The sequence below is a fragment of the Macrobrachium nipponense genome, chromosome 25, assembly GCF_015104395.2.
Source record: "Macrobrachium nipponense isolate FS-2020 chromosome 25, ASM1510439v2, whole genome shotgun sequence".
NCBI lineage: Eukaryota > Metazoa > Arthropoda > Malacostraca > Decapoda > Palaemonidae > Macrobrachium > Macrobrachium nipponense.
Window position 1 is genome coordinate 37,479,711 of NC_087214.1, and position 26,829 is coordinate 37,506,539.

Consider the following 26,829-nt stretch of genomic DNA (forward strand, 5'->3'; position numbering starts at 1 on the left):
ATTTTTTGAACTACTTTTTAGATTATTTTATAATGATTAATGAAACAGAAAACAGCCACCAAAGTAATGTGCTAAGATTTAAATATTTTTCAGGACTTTACATGTTACCATTAATCAATTAGAAAATTGCCTAAAAATTTAGGCGTTTTTTTTTTTTTTTTAATGGATTTTTGAAATAAAAATTAGTCATCACAAAAAAGGAGGGCACAACTCCCAAAAATATTGTTTTCAAATAAATTCTAAAGATTTTTAAACAAAAATATGTCATCAAAAAGATGAAAAATAACTAAGATTTTGTACTAAAATTTAATATTGTTTTAAACTTTTTCTGTTATATTTATTTTCATATTTTTATGCGATTTTTAAAGCCTTTTGAAACAAAAAGCAAACACTCATCATATAGATGTCAAAATATATATATAAAAAAATATTGTATTTAAAATGGAATATTTTCAAAGGTTTTTGTCTTTACTTTCCTTATTTTAGTTGTTTTTTTTAAATTAATTTTTAACAACAAACAGCCTAATCAAAAGAGGAAAAAACTCGAAAATTTATATATGTTTTAAATTTTTAGGTTACATTCATTGCCCTATTCTAGGCCAATTTTTAAATAATTTTTGAAATAAAAATTAGTCACAAAACAGGGTAATTTATTATAAATATAGTATTCAAATTAAATTCTTTTTTAAACTGGAAGCTTTTAAAACATTTAAAAATCGCATAAATTATGACAATGCACCATAAAAAATTTGAAACAAAAAATATATTTTAATTTAAATAAACTATTTATGGTAAAACATTGCATCTAAATTGAAATATTTTCAAAGCGGGTTTTAGGTTTCTTTTTTGGATCCTTTTTTTTTTTTTTTTTTTTAATTTAATTTTAAATACACATTAATGGTAAAAATATTATATCTAAATTGAAATCATTTTAAAGCTTTTTAGGTCTCTTATTTTGTCACATTAAACAAAAATCATCCGTAGAAAAAGAATGGCAACGTATTACTGAACTTGCACTTATCTGACAAAGAAGTACTACATCAATATAACAATCTATAGGAATCTGCAAACTTTGGAGACAACACGCTGGAAAAAAAAAAATTAAAAAAAAACACAAAAAAAAGAAGAAAAAAAAAAAACAAAAAAAAACAAAGCGCGAAAGAAACCATCAGGGTCTTTTCTGCCCAGCTGGCAAGATTATCCATAGTTTTCTTAAATTCACGAGAGTGAAATTATTCCTGAAGGAAAAGTCGAGTTAAAAAGGATCACATGCTTTTCAGCACTTGCCTCTCCATCTCTCTAAAGATGTCAAACTTATACAGCCTCTCAAACTCACTTATCTAGAGAGTCTGGGTCGACAAACTTGGCCCTCGAGCACCCAAATTTAACGCCCGGCCTCGATCGTGCGCTCTCGTAAGGTGATATAAATTGTTTCAAACGTCTTAAAGTTTCACGGAACAGAGGTGAAGATATATAACAAGATCGGTAAAACAAAGTTATTTTTATATTTTGTTTAGCTTAATACTTCATCTACTAACTATCCCTTATCAAAATACGCCAGTGTAGAAGGAAATGATTAAAGACAGACGAATAAAACTCAATTCTGAACGAACGAACCGTTTGAAACTTTAAACGCATTTCCTATCGAAGCTTCTCCGAACGTCTCGGTAATAAACAACCGAACCCTTTTGGATCAAAGTTCGAGATACGAGACACTAATTCATAGTCAAAACTTCCTTCTGGTACGAATATAAATTCTCTCCTTCCGCGGATCGTTCCTAGGAGGTAACTTTAGATCTTTAACTCCAAAGAGGCGGTTAAACCGAGTGGATGATCTAGAGGGGCCATTCTTCTTCTCATTCTGTCGAGTGGAAATTTTGTTTTCCTGTTTTGCCTCAATATCTCACGACAGCCAGACTTCGATGAGGAGGCCCTGTGAGTCTGAGGTGTCGGGTTGCGTCTCAAACAATATAGAAGTTTCCATGAAGGAAATTATTAGATGGACTGGCTCTCTAGGTGAAGCTACAGATGAACAGGCGGAGTAACTTTTTCTCTCTTTATGGAAGTGACGACGATCTGTTAAAGGTAGATGGTGGTGTTATGGAGGGAGGGGGACAGAGGGAGAGAGGAAGGGGATAGAGAGAGAGAGAGAGAGAGAGAGAGAAAGAGAGAGAGGAGGGGAGGGGGAATTGAAGAGAGAGAGAGAGAGAGAGAGAGAGAGATGAGAGAGAGAGAGAGAAAGGGGATGGAGGGAGGGGAGGGGGTTAGAGGAAAGGGAGGGGTGGGCTTGCTATTTGCTGAGTTTCATTTTAAAAGGAAATATTTCTGACTGATCCCTGAGTAAGGACAAGTCCAGTCTAGCTGCCTCTTTCCTCTCAGGAAAGTTTCCTTTCCCTTTTCTTCCTTCTACTGTATTTTTTCACCTTGATTATTTATAAGTCTCTTGGATTTATAATCAAAACGATTTCCTTCGATTTTTTGGTCAAAGGCTGAAGACAGAGAAGTTTCTCTCCTCTCAGTGATTCTTCGATGAAAGGAACAACCTTCTTTTGTTTACTCGGGGGGGTAAACTGACAAACTACTTTGTTGTTGCTGTTGTTGTTGTTGTTGATGTTATTGTTAATATTGTTCTTGTTTGGGGGTAGGAAATCCCTTTGGAAAAGCCTAAAAGGGTCTGAAAAAGGTGTTTTTCGTTGAGTTAAAGATACAGGAATTTTAGGATAAGATATTTATGATTTATTTATCAGAATGAAAATGTAAAAGATGAATAATGTGCACATTTAACAGTACAGATCAATTATTTCTAATGAAATATAACTATTTAATTTTCGTTGGTGAAACAACGCTCTATTTGCCCATAGATTTTAGCATGTGTCTCGTCACACATTGTTCTTTTCACTGGGGGAGTCTACACCCCTTCATCACCTGTCGCAACCTGACCTCAAAAATCCACAGGTGTTTGTGTTTAGTTGGGATCTCTTGACCAAACACAAACTCAAGCAAACCCGTCTCAGGTTGCGAACGAGTTTCTACGGGTATCCTGTGACGATAGAGTTAAGCAAACACTTGGTAAAGTTATAAGATGAATCTTGTGAACAAAGAAGCCACAAACACGGAGGTTTTACAAGACAAATCTTGTAAACAAAGATACGAAGGTCATTTTCCCCTACAGAATCACAAATGTGTAATTACAACTAATGTAGCTGTTACTAATTAGTGCAACTGCTGGGTTGCCTCCCTGTAAACCCTTGTAATTCATCTCATGTATTTCCTGGATCCCTACATCTTACTGTCCAACCACTCCAACTCCCAATTTTCACCGTTACATTTGATTTGATCTACGAAAATTCGGCCATGAGGCCCAGCACTGGATCACTTTCAGCCATTCAGCGCTTATTTTGACGGTGACAAGAGGGAGTTGGGGTGTTTGGACAGCAATACTGAAGAACACAAGGGGAAACGGGAGGTCAGGTGGTAAAAGGCTATAAAGTGGGCGCAGCGAGGGGCCGGAAACGCTGCAAAGGACAATTACTCCTGATGCCTACAGCGCACCAAGTGAGGTGCACCGACGGAAGTAACCCATCAAAGCGAACGTTAAGGGATGCCAGCTGAATTAAATTTGATATATTGATATTTTCCAAACATTTCAATTTTTCTCAAAAAACCTTCCTTTATAAAGTAACATTTTTTTGGGTGGGTGGGTGGGAAAGGTGACTGTACCTCGCACTTCTATTTTATCATTCTCTGTCACGTCACTTTTTCTCATTTTTATTCGGATTTTCGTCTTGTGTCGACCCTCACTTCACAAAAGTCCAAACTTTCCCAGCAACAGATTTTTTCTCCCATTCTTTAACCACGTCTTGTTCGACCGCAATTAATTCCCTTTTCTTTTTTTTTTTTCAACTGTGAGGTTTCATTTTACATTTGTTTTCAGAAGGTTTTTGTGCTATTGCCTCAGTTTATTCTGGGAAATGAAAAGGGGCTGAATAAATATATATATATAATATATATATAATATATATATATAGAAGAGAGAGAGAGAGAGAGAGAGAGAGAGAGAGAGAGAGAGAGAGAGGAGGAGAGAGAGAGAGAGAGTGACGCTAATTGTCTGAAACCGTCGAGATGCTTAATTAAACATTCCAGCTGCAAAGTTTGAAGAGAGAAAAAATCTGTTATATTTGACTTTCTGAGAATTTCCAAAATGTCTGGAAGACTTTCTGAAGAAAAATGAGCACTTTGTATATTATCAGGGTTTTTCAGAGAGTAATTATTGGGAAAGAAAAAATAAATTAACAAATTACTAAATATATAGGTTAAAAATATGTTAATTATTGAAATACAAGGAGAATTGTTCTTCAGTTATCGAAACAATGAACAAGGTGTTCAAGGAACAATGACCAAAATATTCTTCAAGTGCCGAAGCCACGAACACGGCGTTGTTCAGATGCCGGAACAATGAACACTTCATGGAATAATGAACACGGTGTTCTCCAGGTATCGGAACTGTGACACTAAGTTCTACTCCTGCAGTCACAACAATGAACACGGTCCTCCAGTTCTTGAAACGATGAACACTGATCTTCCCTTCGACAAATACTCAGCATTTTGCCCCAACCCCAGAAAGTGTAACCCCCTAAAAGGCCAACCCTTTGCACAGCATCTCGCGCCCGCCAGAATTCGGCATTCCTCCTCCACAAACAACCTCCCCCTCCCCCGCCTCCAACCTCCAGAGTGCTGCGTCAATGGTTGCAACTGGCGGCCTTCGTGGCAGTATGAAAACATTTCGGGTGTCGCTAAAGTATGTTTTTGCCCTTCGCTGCATCACAAACACACACAAACGGGAATGTTTGTTCGTATGTTTCCTCCATTTGAAGTTGCTCCTTCTTACTAGATTCGTTTATGTTGAATATTTGTTGGACAAAACTTTAAACATGAATATTTAGTGTGATTCTGAAATTTTTTCTCAAGTAATAACACACTGCTTTTTCTTTAGAAAGGATCTTGTCACTCGGAAAAGAACGGAGAAAACACTTGGCGAAATCCAACAGAGAAAATGAAGAATGAAAAGTCAAAAATACCTTAAAATCGAAAGGGAAACGACTCATGTTTTGACGAAGACCGAACATCAAAATTTAGCCCAAGAATAATACATAGAAATGTGCAAAAGAAGATCAGGGAGATAGAAGATCGTAAACAATGGAAGGGAAACACAACGAGGCATCTTTCCATTCCTCTACATTAGGTCCTAAATCTAATTTGGGGAAGGGTCCATCTACGTCCACCTGACCTTCACCCCAAAATAAATCAGGAAAGACTAAAATGTTGTTAAAAGCTAACTTGAGGTGACATGTTGATAGATTTAATGACTGAGGTCAATACTATGGATAAAAACACCTTAAGATTAAAGAAGGATTTTGTGAGGCGATACGATTTTAAAAATGAAGAAAATGTTATGAATGAACAATTCCTTGAGATTAATGACGACTTTAGAATTTTGATAATACAATTAAGAATCATTTCTCTCTCTCTCTCTCTCTCTCTCTCTCTCTATTTCTTTATGGTTTCTCACTCGAGTGAAGAAGGAATTAGTATAAAAAAGGAATCAGTGAAAGAGAAATAGTCCGAAACGAACTGGGAAGTGAAGGGACCGAGATCACTCTCATGAAGCGATAAATTATGTTAGGGAGGTCATTCATTTATTCTCCCAAGAGAGAGACTAAACCTGATGCCTAGCGCCCTACAAGAAGTCTCTGGAGAGGGTGGTGGGGGGGGGGGGTCAACCTGCCAGGTAGGGAAATTTGGGGGCTGGCCAAAACCTCGGGAGAAAGTTTGCAGGGGGGCAGTCCCACAGGTTCTTAATTGTGACGTCCCTGGGTTTATTTCTGTAGTTGCTTTATTGTCTATTGTCTTTTGTGTCCTCCTTTGAAGACCACAAGTATTTTCAAGTTCTTTTGCTAATCTATTTTTCTTTATTTTCTTTCTTGGAACCCGATGGCTTTGTTGCATTAAACATCCGAGCTCCTCCTTGAGCTTCAATAAGAAACTCACTTTTTTTTGTTATTACAGAATTAAAGTGAAATATCATGGAAAGCCAGTGTGGTCTCCTTTCGCATATATCTTCTAAGCGCCCGCACCCCCCCCCCCCCCCCACCCCTGCTCTCTCTCCTACTGGTATTTCCTAGGTCAAAGTTAACAAGATAACTGACAAGGAAACTTACTGTTATAAGCAAAGTTATAAGGCAGTTAAGCCTACAGTCAAATGCTAGTGGTCGATAGGCCATGCCTGCAGACAGATCATTTCAATAGCACATCTGTTTCTTATAAAGACAGAAGTAGCAACAACAAATGGGCAATTATGTTCTAGACATATAAATGGAATAAATGACAAATATTTTTACCATTCGAATTACAATAATGGTTTTTAATTTTGGTTCCAACTTGCCAAATGATTCCTTCATAACTCCAGACAATTAAAAACAATAACCTTTACAGTATTTGTTACTCCTGATTTTTCCTCACCTTCCCTATAATAATAATGAGAGAGAGAGAGAGAGAGAGAGAGAGAGAGAGAGAGAGAGTGAGAGAGAGAGAGAGGATATGCTAAAGCAAACCGCTTCGAACTCAGCTCGTGGAGAATTAAGACAGTACTGTCACGGAAACGGGAATCATGAGGAGAGCAAACAAAATGGCCGAACCACAAACTCCCTCTTTCCTCCAGATGAAATTTCCCTTGACAAAGCACCGGGAAGTACTTGGCCCACCTCTCCCTTATTCACAGAATCTCTGAGGCTAAAGGAACTTTAGGTCGAACAAAATACTCTCTCAGGTTGATAGCTCTCAGTAAATCATGTCATAAGCACGTTGGGAAATTATCGTCCAAACATCACAAACATGTTGTAAACAAGTCGACGACCTATTGGTACACACAGCCGTTGCTTCATACGATTATCCAACACTACCAAAGATTCGTTCTCAACTTATGGTTGCTGACTTGTTTCCAACTTGTTTGTGACATGTATAAGTTGACGACATGTTTATGGCATGTTTTCTTGTAGTGTGGGGCCATTTTCATACGCAATTTCAAAGTACAGAGTTTATTGTACACAGTCGGAAACAACGTTAGCCTACTTCCCACAATCCCTATATAACAGAAAACATCAGATGGGTAAAATAATAACAACTCTGGGGAAGTCGAATGTTCATCAACAACCTCTGTAGTTGGACAGTTGACCTTCCACTAGTTTTTATTACATTTTTTTTTTCTTCTCCTGTTTTAAGGAGCGTAAACTTTGCCGACGGTATCTGAAGTATTTCAAAGCTGAAATGGAATTTGGGTCCAGCTAACCTATCAGTAAATGTACAGAAGAAGAAAACATTAAACCCCATTGTGTTATTAGGGGCATTTATCTGTTAAATATACAAAAAGATATAAAAATTTACAAACAAAAATATACAATAATAAAAATATTCAAAATCGAAGAATGAAAATATGAATATGTGTCGACGGAATTTAAATATTAATCTGCTATTTAATAAACATATAAAACAGAGAGAGATAGATAGAGAGAGAGAGCTAAATCCTTATAAGAATGGAAACCCTTAAACTTCTAAATTACCTTAAACTAAGAATACCGATTTTATCCAGAAAAAAAAGCAATATGGTTGTCAATGCTGCTTATCGAGTGAAATAATAAAATTAAAATTAGAAATAAGAAAACCTATGAAATGATCAAGAACACGAAAATCAGAGAAAAATATCGTAGACATAAGCAACGAAAGACAAGGACAAATTGTTTAAAGATGAAAAAATTCGAGTCTAATTACGAGAACTTAAGTAACATGGGGAACCGCTTACGTAGATAACAATAGACAAAATAGCATCTTCAGTTACACAGGGAAGAAAGCTCGAGAGGAAAGGCCCAGAAAAGTTTCCCAAACGGAGAACTGGGGACCTGGAGAGTAACACTCGAGAGAGAGGCGGAAGAGAGGATTTCCAAAAACCGAGGATAGAAGCAGATGAGGAACAAGACACTCAATGGAAACGGAAGGGAGGGGGAGGGGTAGGGGGAGGAGGAGGACAAGGGTGCACACTCAAAGACTGGGAGGGGCAGACAAAAACCGAAACTTCCATTGTAGGGAGAAACGAAACTGAAACAGGAGTAAGACTTAGATCGAAGAGTACAGAATTTGAGGCAGAAGAGATGAAACTTCCTTGGTTTGAAAAATACTAAAATATCACAATAATACTGATTAAGCAACAGAAATAAAACAGGTGGCGTGAGATGGCACCAGGGCCGTTGCAATGCATTTATTATCCTAATACACTTCTTGCATTTTAATCATTTACTTACATTTGTATTATTTATCCCAATGTATTTATTAACTTGTTAATATATTTTTTTCCTTTTTCAGTAAGTGATCTCTTTACCTTCTGTTACTTCGTCCTAATGAACACCAACATATTTTATGGAAGCTTGAATTTTAAAGTCAGTGGCCCCTTTTGGTGGGCTTGTTCCATAAGAATAAGGTTCATCTTTTGAATAATAATAATAATAATAATAATAATATAATAATAATAATAATAATAATAATAATAATAATAATAATAATAATAATAATAATAATAATAATAATAATAATGATAAAAGACTATACAGCCAACTGAAGAAGGGAAGAACCAACCACCCAGAAATTCCTGAAGCCGAACCAAGTAAGAGACTCTGGGAAAACACATGGAGCAATCCGGTATCACACAACAAACATGCAACATGGCTCCAGGAAGTCAAGGAAGAAGAACAGGGAGAATAAAACAAAGATTCACAGAGATCACGACAGACACAGTCAGACACCAACTAAAGAAAATGCCAAACTGGAAAGCCCCAGTTTCCCGATGAAGTCCATGGATACTGGCTCAAAAACTTCAAGGCCCTACACCCACGAATAGCAGAACAAACTCCAGCATTGTATCTCAAATCACCAAGCACCCAAATGGATAACCACAGGAAGAACATCCTTAGTACAAAAAGACAAGAGTAAGGGAAATATAGCCAGTAACTACAGGCCTATCACCTGCCTACCAATAATGTGGAAGTTACTAACAGGTATCATCAGTGAAAGGCTATACAACTACCTAGAGGAGACAAACACCATCCCCCATCAACAGAAAGCTGCAGAAGGAAGTGTAGGGGCACAAAAGACCAGCTCCTGATAGACAAAATGGTAATGAAGAACAGTAGGAGAAGGAAAACCAACCTAAGCATGGCATGGATAGACTATAAGAAAGCCTTCGACATGATACCACACACATGGATAATAGAATGCCTGAAAATATATGGGGCAGAGGAAAACACCATCAGCTTCCTCAAAAATACAATGCACAACTGGAATACAATACTTACAAGCTCTGGAATAACACTAGCAGAGGTTAATATCAGGAGAGGGATCTTCCAGGGCGACTCACTGTCCCCACTACTCTTCGTAGTAGCCATGATTCCCATGACAAAAGTACTACAGAAGATGGATGCCGGGTACCAACTCAAGAAAAGAGGCAACAGAATCAACCATCTGATGTTCATGGACGACATCAAGCTGTATGGTAAGAGCATCAAGGAAATAGATACCCTAATCCAGACTGTAAGGATTGTATCTGGGGACATCAGGATGGAGTTGGAATAGAAAAAATGCGCCTTGTTAGTCAACATACAAAAAGGCAAAGTAACGAGAACTGAAGGGATAAAGCTACCAGATGGGAGCAACATCAAACACATAGATGAGACAGGATACAAATACCTGGGAATAATGGAAGGAGGGGATATAAAACACCAAGAGATGAAGGACACGATCAGGAAAGAATATATGCAGAGACTCAAAGCGATACTAAAGTCAAAACTCAACGCTGGAAATATGATAAAAGCCATAAACACATGGGCAGTGCCAGTAATCAGATACAGCGCAGGAATAGTGGAATGGACGAAGGCAGAACTCCGCAGCATAGATCAGAAAACCAGGAAACATATGACAATACACAAAGCACTACACCCAAGAGCAAATACGGACAGACTATACATAACACGAAAGGAAGGAGGGAGAGGACTACTAAGTATAGAGGGACTGCGTCAACATCGAAAACAGAGCACTGGGGCAATATCTGAAAACCAGTGAAGACGAGTGCTAAAGAGGCATGGGAAGAAGGACTAATAAAAGTAGACGAAGACCCAGAAATATACAGAGACAGGAGAAAGACAGACAGAACAGAGGACTGGCACAACAAACCAATGCACGGACAATACATGAGACAGACTAAAGAACTAGCCAGCGATGACACATGGCAAAGGCTACAGAGGGGAGAGCTAAAGAAGGAAACTGAAGGAATTATAACAGCGGCACAAGATCAGGCCCTAAGAACCAGATATGTTCAAAGAACGATAGACGGAAATAACATCTCTCCCATATGTAGGAAGTGCAATACGAAAAATGAAACCATAAACCACATAGCAAGCGAATGCCCGGCACTTGCACAGAACCAGTACAAAAAGAGGCATGATTCAGTGGCAAAAGCCCTCCACTGGAGCCTGTGCAAGAAACATCAGCTACCTTGCAGTAATAAGTGGTACGAGCACCAACCTGAAGGAGTGATAGAAAACGATCAGGCAAAGATCCTCTGGGACTATGGTATCAGAACGGATAGGGTGATACGTGCAAACAGACCAGACGTGACTTTGATTGACAAAGTCAAGAAGAAAGTATCACACATTGATGTCGCAATACCATGGGACACCAGAGTTGAAGAGAAAGAGAGAGGAAAAAATGGATAAGTATCAAGATCTGAAAATAGAAATAAGAAGGATATGGGATATGCCAGTGGAAATCGTACCCATAATCATAGGAGCACTAGGCACGATCCAAGATCCCTGAAAAGGAATCTAGAAAAAACTAGAGGCTGAAGTAGCTCCAGGACTCATGCAGAAGAGTGTGATCCTAGAAACGGCACACACAGTAAGAAAAGTGATGGACTCCTAAGGAGGCAGGATGCAACCCGGAACCCCACACTGTAAATACCACCCAGTCGAATTGGAGGACTGTGATAGAGCAAAAAAAAAAAAAAAAAAAAAAAAAAAAAAAAAAACAATAATAATAATAATAATAATAATAATTAATAATAATAATAATAATAATAAATACCACCCAGTCGAATTGGAGGACTGTGATAGAGCAAAAAAGAAAAAAAATAATAATAATAATTTTTCGAGAGTGTCAGGATCAACTAAGCCTAATGGAACAACCTGTGTGAGCTTTCGGTCTCCAAATACATTTTCATATTTCAAACCTAACTGTTGAAATTCCACTGCACCAAGAAATCCAGTTTTTGCAAATTCAAGAGAAGGCCTCTTGGCAAGCGATCCCAAGGTAAATAATGGAAAGTGTCAGCCTATTTAGGTATAAATCCAAATTTCCAAAAGGGTAAGTAAAAGCCTATTCGGCAACAGACCTCATTTTCAAAAGCATTAAGCGCAGGCCTATCTGGGAACAGATCCCATTTTCAAAAAAGTTGTAGGCCTATTTGCGAATAGATACCATTTTCAATAAAGATTAAATGTAGGCCTATCTGAGCCTAGATCCCATTTTCAAGAGAGTTGAAAGTGTTCACTTAACCTGCAACAGATTTCATTTCGACAAAACTTAAGCGTAGACCTAAGTGGACAGGTGAGTTCAGTGTAGGTCTGTATTGGCATAGATCCCATTTTCGAGTGAATGAAGCGTAGGCCTATTTAGGAATAGATCCCAATTTGTAAAAGGTCAGTGTAGGCCTATCTAGGAACAGGTTAAAAGAAGGCCAATCTGTATCCCATTTCCAAAAAGTTAAGCATAGGCCGTCTGGGAATAGATAGCAACCGCCAAACCCCCCCCCCCCCCTACCCATCCACTGGGCTAGTTTTCTATCAAGTGCCTTCATATGTATGTAAATTAGTCTCGCCCGATTCGTCAACACCACCTGGAATCCGCGATGTTGGAATGAGCTGGAATGACGTAAGAGGTAAAAATTTATTCTATTCTTTCTAGACGAATATTGTATTCGGAGTAAGGATTGAATGAGAACTTGGATTACACAGTTAATACAGTTTTTGCACGTATGACTTTGTATACATACATACATACATGAATACACACATATACATATATATGCATATATACGTATATATATGTACTTATGTCCTTACTAAGAACAATCAGGTCTTGTAACATGAAACGTTACAACGGAAGCCTTAGAAGTTAAAAGAAAAAGGTAACAACTAAACCTCACCGGTCTTTTGCCTGTAAAGAAATTGCTCCTTTACGTAAGGTTTCTCAAAGGCTAATGGGATAATGGTATGTCCTTTTTTCCGGCCAAAGCGAAACTCACTGGAAAACTTACGATAAGTTCGGAATTTTCTAATCAACTTTCCCTATCAACGATAAATGAAAGCATGGATGATAGAAGGTAAGAGAAAAAGCAGTCAGTACTCAAAGGTGGGGAATTACATCAGATTAAAATCAGATACTAAGATTTTGTTTCTTATTTCTTTCATGTCATATCATTCTTTCCGAGAACTGACACAAAACTCCTGGATAGGATAAAATTATAAAATCACTGAATTTTTTCAAAGCCCAAAGTCCGTCTACTTGCAGACAACACCATCAGAAACTAAGAAAAACATAAACGAATCTAATCGGTGGACAGCGAAGACGTCACCGTGCTCCTCCGAATGCAAGAGAATTCTGCTAAATATGCACGATATTTTTTCCCCTGCCAAGACAATATACCAGATGAGCGATGACAAACAACTCTGGTGTATTCTGACAGAATTCCCGTAGTTCCAGGACTGTTTGATACACTTTAACTTTGACGGTAAAATTGAAGATAAAGTAACTTCCTTTTGGAAAACGATAAACTGTATAACGTCTTGAATCAACATAACATATCGTCTGATACTCAGTTCAGCTTTGACAGTAAACTTGGTGATAAACTTATTTCTTCAGGGAAAAGACAAATTACACAATTCTGGAATCAACAACTATCTTCTGATAAACTATTCAACTCTGGTGGTAAACCTGATGATAAACCAACTTACATTCTTTCGTAATTCAAATTGGAATACAAAATCTAGGCCAGCCCAAGCACTGGGACCTATGAGGTCATTCAACGCTAAAAGGGAAACTGTTAATAAAAAGTTGTGAGAGGTGAAACTGAAGGAAACCTTCTGTAGTTGCTCTGTGAAATAACTATCAGGAGAGGGCTGAGGAAAGTCAGACGGAAGAAAGAGAATACTAACGGAGGTACAGTAAAAGGAATGGAAGGGGTTCCAGCTATGTGCCGAAGGGACGCTCCAAAAAACTTTATGTAATGCCTACAGTACACCGCGTGAGGTGCATTGATGGCAGTGCTCCCTTAAGTGATGCATTCTTTGGGAAAACGATCAACTATGGAATTCTGGAGTCAACATACTTTTGAGACTATTGAACAAGGCATAAAACCGGCTATAAATATAATATATAAAATAATTTAAAAAAACAAACACAAAAGCAGACGTTTACTCTCCCTCCACAATCTCAAATTTGATGTTAAAGAAACCTCACTTTTGACATTTAATCAATTAGTTCACAAAAGCAAATATTTTCTTAGACACCCGACATTGGAAGAGATGTTATTCACTGAAGAATTTCTACATGATTTATGTACCATAATTCACAAACTATAATTATGTACCAGTAAAGATGAATAATTCATGTAAAATTGAAAATGTATTTCCAGATAATTAAACTATTAAATATTCATTTCGAATATGTTGCAGACACGTTGTAAACATTGTAAAACCGCCAATTCGCTATCTTTAACAAACACTTGATAGACTCCAACTTTCCAACTTAGGTTTCTTTATTTTGTACCTAAATTTGAACTGAAACTGTAAATACCATCTGTTCTGCTGACAGAAAGGACCCCAAAGATCTTGGGAGAGGCATCACTGAATTTGGTTTCCCAAAAGTGATCAAAACCCAAAGACATAAATATTCAGGTCGACTTTATCTGGTTCCTGCAACAGACAAAGGGAAGGATTACAACGCCCATTACACGAGAGAGAGAGAGAGAGAGAGAGAGAGAGAGAGAGAGAGAGAGAGAGAGAAAGGAAACAAGTCAGGTTTGATGTTCCTTCGTTAGCCACGTAATGGTTTCTTCACACCACAGTGAAACATGTCATAAATACACGTCGGAAACTTATCCTATACATATCACAAACAAGTTGAAAACAAGTCAACGACCATAAGTGGAGTAAGAATCTTTGGTACATACTGGATAATCATATGAAGCATCGGTTAGGACTACCAACAAGTCGATAACAAGTATTCGACAAGTTTGTGATGTGCCAGTGATAAGTTGCAAAGAATGTTCATAAAATGTGTTTGCAGTTTTGAGGCAATCTTTTAGAAGCCAATAAGCCAAAGCTTAGAGACCGTTTCAGGCACAAATTCAAGGGTGTAGGGCTAGCAACCGCATCCCTAAAAGATCTGTAAATTAACCAGTAGGCTGTACCCTTGTGGAACCAACCCTCCCAATGGGGGGGATATGATGTATATTAATAATTCCATCTATATTAGAGATGTATCGGATGCCTCAAAATGGGATTTGCGGATGCAGATATTTTTTTTAGATTTGCAGATGTGGATGCGGATATCAATCTTTTCAATTTGCGGATGCGGATGCGGATATTTGAAGACCAAACCCTCGTGGATGCAGATACTTTGTCAATCTAAATAATTCAGATATATTCAACTGTTAAAGACAATTTTCAGCCACATCATTCAATGTTATGTGTTACCACGTAATATTTGAATGTATTAATTTTAAGTAGAAACATAAGTGATACCCGTGTATGTGTGTGTGTATACTTTCATATGAACGTCCAATGAATAACAACAATATACGAACGTTTTTAGGTTTGTCTTGGCACAAGAGTATTACAAACGCACATTGCATCATAAGGGTAACAAAACTCAATGCTATTCTTCCCATGAGAGAGAGAGAGAGAGAGAGAGAGAGAGAGAGAGTTTCCTAAAAATATGGATTACCACCGCCCATTTATGATTGCAAACAGCTGTGAATGACATAAAATGACTAAAACAAATATGCTATAACAGAGCTACTTATACAGTAAATACTGTATAAAATGTGTAACTGTGTATCATGTATTCTGTATAATAAAACGAAAAAGCCAAATTTAGCAAAAAAAATCTACTTTTAGCTATAATGTATGAGCATGAACTATTGAACACTGAGCAGGGGGTGATATCCGCATATCCACTTTCTCAAACTGCGGATACGGATGTAGATACTGCTTGCAATGCTGATGCAGATGTTAAGAAATTGTTAATGCAGATGCGGATTCATAAAAAATGCGGATAATCCGCGGATGAGGATATCCGATAGATATTTAGCTTATATAATTGCTAAAACACAGCTGTACCTATGACCACTGACTCAAGACGCCTTAATAAACGCGACGAAAGACAATGGGAATAATAGAAGGGGGAACTAACGAAATATTTCCAATCACGTAATGGCGAGTATTATTGCATCCGAGTCAGTCATATATAAAGACTTAAATTTATATCGAAGAGGGAGAGAGATAAACGAACGATAAGATAAGAAAACGGATAAGAAGATAGGGATATTCGTACTTAGAAGGAAATCAGCTCAGTCGAAAAAAGGTGAAATGTCAAGTACTAGAAGAGGGAAGAACTTACATGGACACAGAAAACGGAGCAAGGCGTTAAGGGTAGGCTCCACTTTGGGGGGTGCCGATCGTAAAAAATTTTGCCAAAAATACACTAATCAAGACAGGCTAATGAAATTTTTAGGCATTATTAGCACTATAATAATGCATATTCCCTGTGAGTTTTATCATCCTACAGGGAAAATTAATGATTTTATGAAAAAAAATGTGAAAAAACGGAAATTTCCGGGCCCTCGTACTGAAGGTTATTTGGTGATTGGTGAGAAACTACAGTCTTGAATAGAAATTCGGTCTGACAAAATGTTGGTATATCCACCTGGAACATGCACAAAAAAAAATTATCAAAATAGAAACAGTAAATAAGCACGTAATAACAAAAAAAAAGAGCAACAACTTCGTAAGTTCAGCGAAAGCCCCGCCGAGTAATCAGACTATAGCTAGGAAGAAATATTCAGGAAAAATTCAAATCTCGATTTAGGGACAAAACCTTTTGAGAGTTTGTAGTTATTATGTCACTTGATAGCCTAAAAACATCTAAAAATTATTATTTATTTGGACAATCAAAGAAAAACCACCCCTCCAAAAAAAAAAAAAAAAAAGGGTGGGGGGTGGTTTTTTTCTTTGATTGTCCAAATAATATAATTTTTAGATGTTTCAGGCTATCAAGTGATATATTATAACTATAAACTGTCAAAAGGTTTTGTCCCTAAATCAAGATTTGAATTTTTCCTGAATATTTCTTCCTAGCTGTAGTCTGATTTTTCGGCGGGGCTTTCGCTGAACTTACAAAGTTGTTGCTCTTTTTTTTGTTATTACGTGCTTATTTACTGTTCTATTTGATAATTTTTTTTGTGCATGTTCCAGGTGGATATACCAACATTCTGTCAGACCGAATTTCTATTCAAGACTGTAGTTTCTCACCAATCACCAAATAACCTTCAGTACGAGGGCCCGGAAAATTTCCGTTTTTTCACATTTTTTTTCATAAAATCATTAATTTTCCCTGTAGGATGATAAAACTCACAGGGAATATGCATTATTATAGTGCTAATAATGCCTGAAAATTTCATTAGCCTGTCTTGATTAGTGTATTTTTGGCAAATATTTTTTACAATCGGCACCCCCCAAAGTGGAGCCTACCCTTAAGAAGCTCAATGGAATATACATCTAGAATACATCAGGAAATTAAAATACATAGAATATACATCAATCCCGAGGGATACGAATCCTTATGAATTCCAAACCTTTGGCGAGATCTAGATACGAAAAAGAAGCATAGAAACAACAATAAAATGTCAAGGAGGAATATCTTCCATTTGATTACTGGCGATACATTAACCATCACGTAACAGAAACTTTTTTTTATTTATATAGAAGTGAAATAGTAAATTAAGTTGGCGAGCGTCTCCAATACTTTGTAGCTAATTATATCGCTGCTGAATTACACGGATAATCACGACGATGATTATGATAATTATGTGTAATTAAAAATATTTAATTTCAACTTGGGACTACGAAGTGGGATGGTGTTCATATGGAGGCTGTTATCAGGGTCAGAAAACATTTTAATAATAATAATAATAATAATAATAATAATAATATACTTACGAAGCAGACCCTCTCTCAAGCATACTTTATTAAAAGTAATGGCTACTTCAGCAGCGTTACACTTGTAGAGATTCTTCTCTATTTTACGGATAGCGGCTTTTTCAGTGCTACTTAAACAGGCTAGTAGAGCGCCTATTGAGGTCATGGTAAAATACAGGGTCAAAATAGGTGTATATATATTTGAATTTTACAGATAAACTATGATACCATAGTCATCAAAGTCATTAACGATTTTCTCTCTCTCTCTCTCTCTCTCTCCTCTCTCTCTCTCTCTCTCTCTCTCTCTCTCTTTCTTAAAGCAAGCTTTCGTCTGGAGCTGCCAGACATCCTCGGGCTGGGAAGCTAAGGGTGGACTGATCTTGGTGCGGTGTCAGTCCTCGTTATATCTGTGGGTGACAGCAGGGGGTCTGCCCCATGCTTGTCTCTATTGGCTGGTGGCGGTGAGTCTTGTTTCATGGCTGCCTGAGCCAGGTCTCAAGTCCGCTTGAGACCTGGCTCAGGCAGCCAATGAAAACAAGACTCACCGCCACCAGCCAATAGGAGACAAGCATGGGGCAGACCCCCTGCTGTCAACCACAGATATAAGGAGGACGGACACCGCACCAAGATCAGTCCACCCTCAGCTTCCCAGACGAGGATGTCTGGCAGCTCCAGACGAAAGCTCGCTTTAAGAAAGAGAGATAGAGAGAGAGAGAGAGAGAGAGAGAGACGAGAGAGAGAGAGAGAGAGAGAGAGAGAGAGAGAGAAAATCGTTAATGACTTTGATGACTATGGTATCATAGTTTATATGTAAAATTCAAATATATACACCTATTTTGACCCTGTATTTTACCATGACCTCAATAGGCGCTCTACTAGCCTTGTTTAAGTAGCACTGAAAAAGCCGCTATCCGTAAAATAGAGAAGAATTCCTACAAGTGTAACGCTGCTGAAGTAGCCATTACTTTTAATAAAAATAATAAGAATAATAATAATAGAATAAGAAGCGGTATCCCCCTACAGTATCCCATCTATCCACCAACCCTTCCTTTCCCCTACCCTCCCATACAAAAAAATGATACCAATTTGTATCGAAACGTGTGTGTGTGTGTGTTTGTGTTTATATATATAATTTAAACACAACAGTGTACCCACAACTTCGCACCTCTGTTACAGAATAACAACCAACAGGCTCCACTCTATACCACTAATTGTAATGAAACACACATACACGCACACAACCAACTTGCTTCAGACTGTATTTCCATAACCTGATGAAAGAGCAGACCTGTGCAACTCAGCACTGACTCCTTCCAACTGAGAACCGCAGAGGCGACATTTCTGTTTAAATACAAATGATGTTCTCTCAAAGCAATGAACCAATTTCATCCTCAGAGCCAAAGGTTGAAGAAGGCTCCTGGAATTACAAGATGGGAATCTCTAAAAAAAAACCCCCCCCCCCCCCTTATCTAGTCACATGTTTATATCACGTAGCTGCTACAGGAAACGTGCCATGTAGAAAATTACCTTTATTAATTATGGAATATAAATACTTGACAAATTTAATAAACAAAAGAAAATTTAAGAATATTTAAAGGGTGGAAATGATAAAATCATCGTCATTTTCTTTTGAGTTACAAAATAGGCCATTGTGACATAAAATTCGTCTTGCACAGCGAGTTATACGATTGTAATTTATAGGGGGTTGAAACGACTGTATTTCATGATGAGGTGAAACGTCTAATTCTATAGCGAGTTGATACGATTGTATCTTATAGTGAATTATAATCACTGTATTGTACAGTGCAGTGAACTGAAATTACTGTATTTCATAGTGAGCTGAAAAGAGTGTATTGTATTGTGTTGTACTGCCAGTTGATATTGTTGTATTTTATAGTGAGTTTAATCAATGTTTTTTACACCGAATTGTAATGATTGCATCTCATAGTTAGCTGTAACACTTTATTCAGTATGAAACATCTAGAGTCACTAGACAACGTACTAACACCTACACTCTTTACCAAAGGAAAACAGTTGTATTTGCTATATACACAAACAAACACAAACACTAAAGTGTACTTTGGCAACAACAGAAAAAATCATCGAGCAAACGCTTGGCACTTTCGATTAGGTGTTACATTGCAAGCGTAGTCAAGATCAATTTTAGCCATTAACAGCTGAGAGAGAGAGAGAGAGAGAGAGAGAGAGAGAGAGAGAGAGAGAGAGAGAGAGAGAGAGAGTCCTTTACATTACAGATAAATCAGGTCAATTCTTACCGATCTGAACACGCAGCTGTTGAGAGAGAGAGAGAGAGAGAGAGAGAGAGAGAGAGAGTCCTTCTCCCACATTTCAGGTAAATCAGGTCAATTCTTGTGAATATAAACATGCAGGCGTTGAAGGCTAATACTCATGTCAAAATCTATATACATATAAGGCAATTTCTGTCTGTTTGTCTATTTGTTTGCTATGCACGCCCAGACTATGAAAGCTAGGGCTACCAAATTTTTACCATAGACTCCCCCCCGCCCCTCCCCCGTCGGAAGGTTTTAGTCCAAATCCGAAATTCGAGGGCCGTTTCTATGGGGATCATGACCCCTCTTTTTCATATCCCCACATTTTTTTTACAACTATCGGAGCTTGCATCTAAGTAGAAGTGTTTCTATAGATACAAACAGGCTCCCCAAAATATGGGGGACATAGGACACCCTCAGTAGTAAAGGGGGTGGGGGAACACCCGGGGAATGGGACCCCAGGGTTTCCCCCCAATATGAAGGGGGTAGGAAAGGCAGTTTCAGGTGGATGTCTATTTAATATTCACAATTTTCACAGCTCTGGGGACAACTGGATTTAGCGATGCGGTGGGAAATGCAAGTCATCGAATTCCAGAAACGACGAAAAGTAAAATATTTTACTTTTAGGTGTCTCATAGAGGTCAGTAAATTATATTAACAGACCTGTAGTTCCTTTACTCTATCATACGCCTTTTACCTTCTATCTATCTTCTTACGCTATAAAATACCTTGGCTAAATTGACTTCTTAATTGATCATTTTCTGTCCATATGGTTCTCGCTCTCTTATGCTTCCTGGAAATATTCTCTTCGTGTGTCATATGACACCTCAGGACTGGAGAGCCCCAGGAGGGCGTTAACCTCAAAGAGAGAGAGAGAGAGAGAGAGAGAGAGAGAGAGAGAGAGAGAGAGAGAGAGAAGAGAAATTTAATTTATTATTAAGAACAATTTCGGAACGTCAAAATATTGATTAAAAATTAAAATCAGTGACGCGAATAATAATCGTTCAAAGTCTTCGGGAAAGTCTCTCAAAGTTGCTTCCACAATTCCTCGAGTCCTGACGACTTCACGGAACAACGAATCCTACCAACTCTTTCGGCGCCAATTGAGGGACGAATATCAAGGGAATATTCCCAAGCAACCCTAAACTCACCAGAAGGAAAAAAACGAATTAATAAACTGCTATCATGACTATCAATACGGAGATCGTTTAAACGTTCAAATGGAATGGGATGTATACAGAAGTTAGGTCAAAGGCCAAGACCTGGGACCTCTGAGGCCATTCAGCGCTGAAAGGGAAGCAAAGTAAAGAGTTAAGATACCCTCAAAGCAGCAGCAGCACAACGAAGCAAGTGTCAGGAGAGGGCTGAGGAAAATGACACGGAAGAAAGAGAATATGAACGGAGGTACAGTAAAAGCAATGATAGGAATTGCAGCATCTAGGGGCCTCATGAAGGGACGCTGCAAAGAACCTCAAGTGATGGCTACAGTGCGCCATATGAGGTGCACTGACAGCACCACCCCATACGGGGCCAACGTTCAAATGAACGCAACTCAAAATGACCTCATACAAACAAACTTTCTACCGAGTGAAAAACCCACTTGGGGATCAAAAGCGAAAACAGACAAAAGAATAACGATAAACAATAACTGAAAAAGCCAAAAAGATGAACAATAATAAACGCCCTCAAGTGTGAACAGACACAAATCAGGAGCTTCAACAATATCCGTCTGTCCTCCAAACCTCCCACAGAGAAGAAACCAAAGGGTTCATTTCCTCTTTCTTCCTCCAAAGCAACGGAGGACGGTGAGCAAACCAAGAAACTCAGCATTGTTTGTCACTTGTTTGTTCCTTGTTTGTTTTCGGTTTTCCTGCGACGGGAGGAGGACTGCCGCGCCAGAGATGTCCCCCTTAAAGGAAGCCTTCCTCTCTCGCTTGGTTGGGCGCCTCTCTCCTGCAGGACTCTCGCCTGGAGGAATAAGGAAAGGATCCGGTACCTGGTGTCGATGGATTCCAGGAGTTTATTGATGTTTTGTGCAACAAACACAAACATACTTTGAAATATCTTTTCGAAATTGAAACAATACTTGACAAAATAAAAAATAAAAGACTGAATAAACTTGAAAAAGAGACTCTTTCTCTTTCTCTGTCTGTCTCTCTCTCTCTTTAAAAGATATGCAAACGTACACACTACTTAGCCACAATCAAAATAAAAAGATATGGACAGTGCATAGCCTTGAGAGTGTGGATATCATATTCTCTATCTCTCTCTCTCTTCAATCCCCTTCTAAGAGGTATGCAAATGCACACAATACATAGCCATGAAAATCCTTAAGGAAGCCGAAACCTACCTTCCAACAACCGTCTCTCCTGTTCACAAATGAAAAGAAAATCCTTCCGGAAACGTCGTGCCAAATCTATGCAAATGGAGAGGAGTTTCTATTTACAAAGGTTCTCTTCGAAAAGAGAGAGAGAGAGAGAGAGAGAGAGAGAGAGAGAGAGAGAGAGATTCCTTTGCCCCTTGCAACAATCAACAATGAGCATGCAAAGACCAGGCCTAGATTCAAATTACGACTACAACACAAATTTCCTGAGACGAAATATTCCGAGTCACCAACACAATTATCACATCAGTCCATCCTTATAACTCAATAAGAAATCCAAAATCATTTCAGGAAAGGACTTCTACTTTTTTCCAAGGCCACCCCATGCCCCTTCGAGTCCTATAGGACTCCATGAAAGCACAGACAAAATTATCTCACAATTGGGATCCTACAGCAGAGTTAACTGGCTTCCTAAGGAAATTAGGGAGGTCCTTCTACTGACGATGCCCGAGTTCCTTCAGGATATCCTTAACATGGATCGTTCAGAGTTCCCGATGGAGAAGGATTTTTCAATAGTCCTAAGTATGAGATCCTAACTTGTCCGGTAGGTATGAGACTAGCACCGACTGGGTTTTGCAAATTGAATTTGATATAGAATCAATTGTGGCTTTTTTCAAATAAAATTAAAAAGAAGAATAATATCTCTCTCTCTCTCGCTCTTTGATATGACTGAAACACACCCATGATTTAAGATTACTTCCTACTTGGTACCGGCTCGACAAAAAAACTCAGTGTGGCTTCTGAGAGAGAGAGAGAGAGAGAGAGAGAGAGAGAGAGAGAGAGAGAGAGAGAGAGAGAGAGAGACTCCAAATACTTGAGCAAAACTCCACCTGAAGCCTTGAATAATCTGAAAACATATCGAGTCGATGTCTCCTTCCATCTGGCCTCTTTCAGCAAAGACATTTGTTTGACTTTTCTTCTTCTTTTAATGAGGTTCTAAATGCTCTCAATAATGATCTCATTAATCCCCTTCACGATGAGAGAGGCCATCAGAGCTTCGGGCTTTTAAATCTTATTTCAATCCGCTGGAATCTCTGCAGTTTGGGAAAACAAAGGAAGATTAAATGTCAGGGGAGATAGCAATTCCTTGGAGAGAGAGAGAGAGAGAGACGAGAGAGAGAGAGAGAGAGAGAGAGAGAGAGAGAGAGAGAAACAGGCCTCCTCTCCCTCCAACGGCATTAGTCTTAACATTTCCCAAAGACAACTTTAAATATTGCACTGCACAAACTCTCTCTCTCACAACCTAAAGAAGGATTCTCAGATATATAACTAATGGTTCCTGCAGGAGACTACATACATTGGACATTCAACTGCAGCAGATCCACATGCCCTGGGCAATCAGATACCCACAAGAAGACTGGACTGAGATTGTGCTAGACAGAGACAAAGAATGGTCTGGTGCTAGAGTTAATGGGTCACAATAAGACAAAAACTCAAATGAAAGAAGTGATACTGCCCTTGATAATTTGACCAAGACAACAAGAATACCACGAGATCGATATGAGGACATTCATGGCTTCTTTCCAACAGACAAAAAATAACCCAAGAATCAATCAGTTTGGCAACAAAGAAACGGGATCTGAAGGAGGCCATTTCTTCCAAAGAGCGAGTCTGTCTGTCTGTCTGTGAAGGGCGTGAAGTGCTCCTTGCCGAAGGATTGTTCCTATTCTCTGATGTGTGTGTGTGCTATTATGCAATGCTTTGAGAACATTTTAGCATGTATTTCTGATCCCAAATAACAGTCCTAAACTCCCCCCCCCTCCTCTCTCTCTCTGTTTCGTGTGTGAATATGTGTGTGTGTATGTGTGAGTGTGTGTGTGTGTGTGTGTGTGTGTGTGTGTGTGTGTGTGTGTAGGGGTGTGGGGCAATAACAAAACCTGCATACCAGATTATGAAGGCGGTCCTCATAAAAGTTCCTTCCGAAGAAGATGTGGGGTCAATTGATAAAAGAAGATGATTTTTCTAATTCTCTTATTTCATAATTAGTCTGATAATCTTCTCTGATTGTCGTATTCATCTTCATTAAGGACTTAATTTGACGAGTTCCCGGAAAGTCTCATTGTTCGAATACTCTTATCGCTCTTTCTCTATTGGAAACTTTGCAACAGATCTTGATGATTTTCCAAAAACAAAACTTCAATATTCATGTAATTTTATTTCTCTTTATTAGAAAATATCCAACATTACAAATATACAATCTTTAAAATCAAGGAATTAAAGACATATAACTTTGTGTGAATGTTGATCACGAGACGCTCACGAAATTAAAGAGGTTGGCACTGCGAGAACTTACATTCGCCACATTTAAAAAATGGAGAAAAACGCGTTCAAAGTTTTCAAAATTGGTAATGCCATAACTAGTTTATTATTTGTTTCTCAGAAAAAATTCTTATATCAAAATTTTCCAAATTTTATTAACTTTAACGCTAGACTAGTAAAAATAATGAAACTTCACAACTTATGCTACTAGAAGCTATTACGTAGTAGTAACTAAATTTGCTGAGGCATTTTTTGGCATTTGAAACACTTTGAACACTTTTCTTCATCGTTTAAATAGTCAACAAGTTCATTTCCAATTCTAAATTTGTTACTTAGTCATAGTGCATTGCTTTCAGTAGCCCAGATACGATTTTCAGTCTTTTCATTTGCTACTAGAAGTGTCTAAGAGGCACCTACAAGTAGCAAATTTGGATATTATTAATACTTGTGTGTGTTTATGGGCATCATTAGGATCCCGAAACTGCTAAACTGTAATCTTATAATGTTTTAGATGTATTTTGCTTCCAGAAAAGTTAATATGGAAAGAATTTCCTACTACTTGCTACTAGTAGCAGTTGTGACCAAGAAACAATTTTGTATCAACCATAAAAAATTAAACTGTCTCAGGTAAGTAGAACGTCTTTCTTTAATAACAGTCAGTTTTTGTTAGTATTATTACTAGTAGCTCCTACTAGTATCTAGTAGGTATCGTTTTTTTTACTACCAATGGGGCCCCCATCCTTTAAATTAGAAGCTGCGACAGGTAAGTTAGTAATGTCTTCCAGTACCAAAATGCATGTCTATGCTGTGACAATAATAATAATGCAAGAAAATAATAATAAATAATAACCTAATAATAATGGAAGAAAATAATAATAATTAATAATAATAATTAATAAATAATTAATAATAATAATAATAATAATAATAATAATAATAATAATATAATAATGCAAGAAAATAATAATAACAATAAGCAACGAAAAATAATAAAAATAATTAAAAAATAAATAAAAAAAAAATAAAAAATAAAAATAATAACAATAATAATAAATAATAATAATAATAATGAATAATAATAATGCAAGAAAATAATAATAACAATAATGCAAGCAAAAAAGGGGAATAAAAATAAAAAATAATAAAAAAATAATAAAAAAAAAAAAAATAAAAATAAAATAAAAATAAAAATAAAACATACATACATACAAACATACAAACCTCACATAATACATACATAAAGCTAGTTACCTGTACCTAATAAAAGATTCCTTCCTGCCCCCCCCCCCCCCCCCCCCCCCGCCCCCCGCCCCAACCCCATTGATAACCTAATAATTTTATTCTGAACACTTACCATCCTCTTCTTCATAGTGTTTGTCGTTCTTGTAGTCCAAGTTCGGTCCATAGTCGTCGTCATGTCGGCAGGCAGGGAAGGACTAGTCGGGTGGTAGTCGCTTTCTTGTGCCTCCTGCTTTTCGACATCAGAAGCAACGAGTACGGAGGCCTCAGTAAGCAGTGTGTTGCCTGGGTTTTCGTCATCCTCTGATAATAAGTCATCAGAGTCGACTTCTTCCTGCTCACCACGACAACCACTGTGCAGTACATCCTGTCTTTAGTAAAGCAGTAAACCACTCTTGTGCATCAGGGAAAGATATCGTGCATATAATGGACCTGAGCGACTTTATTTTTTTCTTCTTAACATCCTCTCTGTGGGATATTTAAATGAGAGGGGGGGGGGGCCTTTCTAGCATATGGCACTCATCCTGAGGGGGCCTTCCACGACCCTGTTGCTTTGCAGATTGTCGACCTTTACGTAGGTCAATGTAAGACATGTCTACTTCTTCAAACCTGTCATGATTCTTGATGAAGAATCCTTCATGGCACTTTTCCTTTGAGACAAACTGCTTGCCCTTAGAGAAACCTTTTCCCTTTGACCTGTTAGTAATATACTCCTCAAGTGCCTTAAAATCAAAGAAATGCGACCTCTCCATTTCAAAAAGAGTGTATGCATTCTTCTTGCAGGACTTCTTAGTAGTTGAATGTATTGTGGAATACTGCAAATGGATGCTTGGGCCTTGTACACCTTTTCCACGATCCCAAAAGAACGATCACAGTGCATAAAAGAGTGGCCACTTACTAAAAAGATGATGTCCACCCTCTTTAAAAGATTCTGCTGAATCTGCTGCAAGAAGAACAAAATAATAAAGATATTTTTATTTTGGCCACCGCAGTTGTCTGCGAAGATCCGAAGGTTGGTCACAGTCCTCCCTCTGTCTCCCTAACATGCTGCAACCAGCGCAAGATGCAGCTTGCCATTCCATTTGGGCCTCGACTGCCTGATGTCTCATCCCAAGCAAACATGTTCGCCTTGTTGTTTGTGATGTCATCAATGCAGAAGTTCCAAAACCACAGTTTGCTGGTGTACTGGCCCTATTTACAGGCATCTTAGGACATATTTGCTGCTGCTGCAGATCAATTGCAATGGCTCGAATTGTGGATTCATAGGATGGGTGTTAAGAGGAGCATTCAGCATTGCCTTGGC

General features: G+C 38.0%; 1 protein-coding gene across 1 annotated transcript in view; it reads right to left on the bottom strand.

The window, feature by feature from the left end:
• Positions 1-26,278, bottom strand: part of LOC135199045 (uncharacterized) — a 172,098-nt gene extending 145,820 nt beyond the window's left edge. The window contains exons 1-2 of the mRNA XM_064226962.1: positions 26,136-26,278; positions 25,642-25,879 (exon numbers count right to left, since the gene is read on the bottom strand). Coding sequence (XP_064083032.1) covers positions 25,642-25,879; positions 26,136-26,278 — 381 coding nt within the window. The remainder of the gene's footprint in view (positions 1-25,641; positions 25,880-26,135) is intronic.
• Between the last annotated feature and the right edge of the window lie 551 nt (positions 26,279-26,829).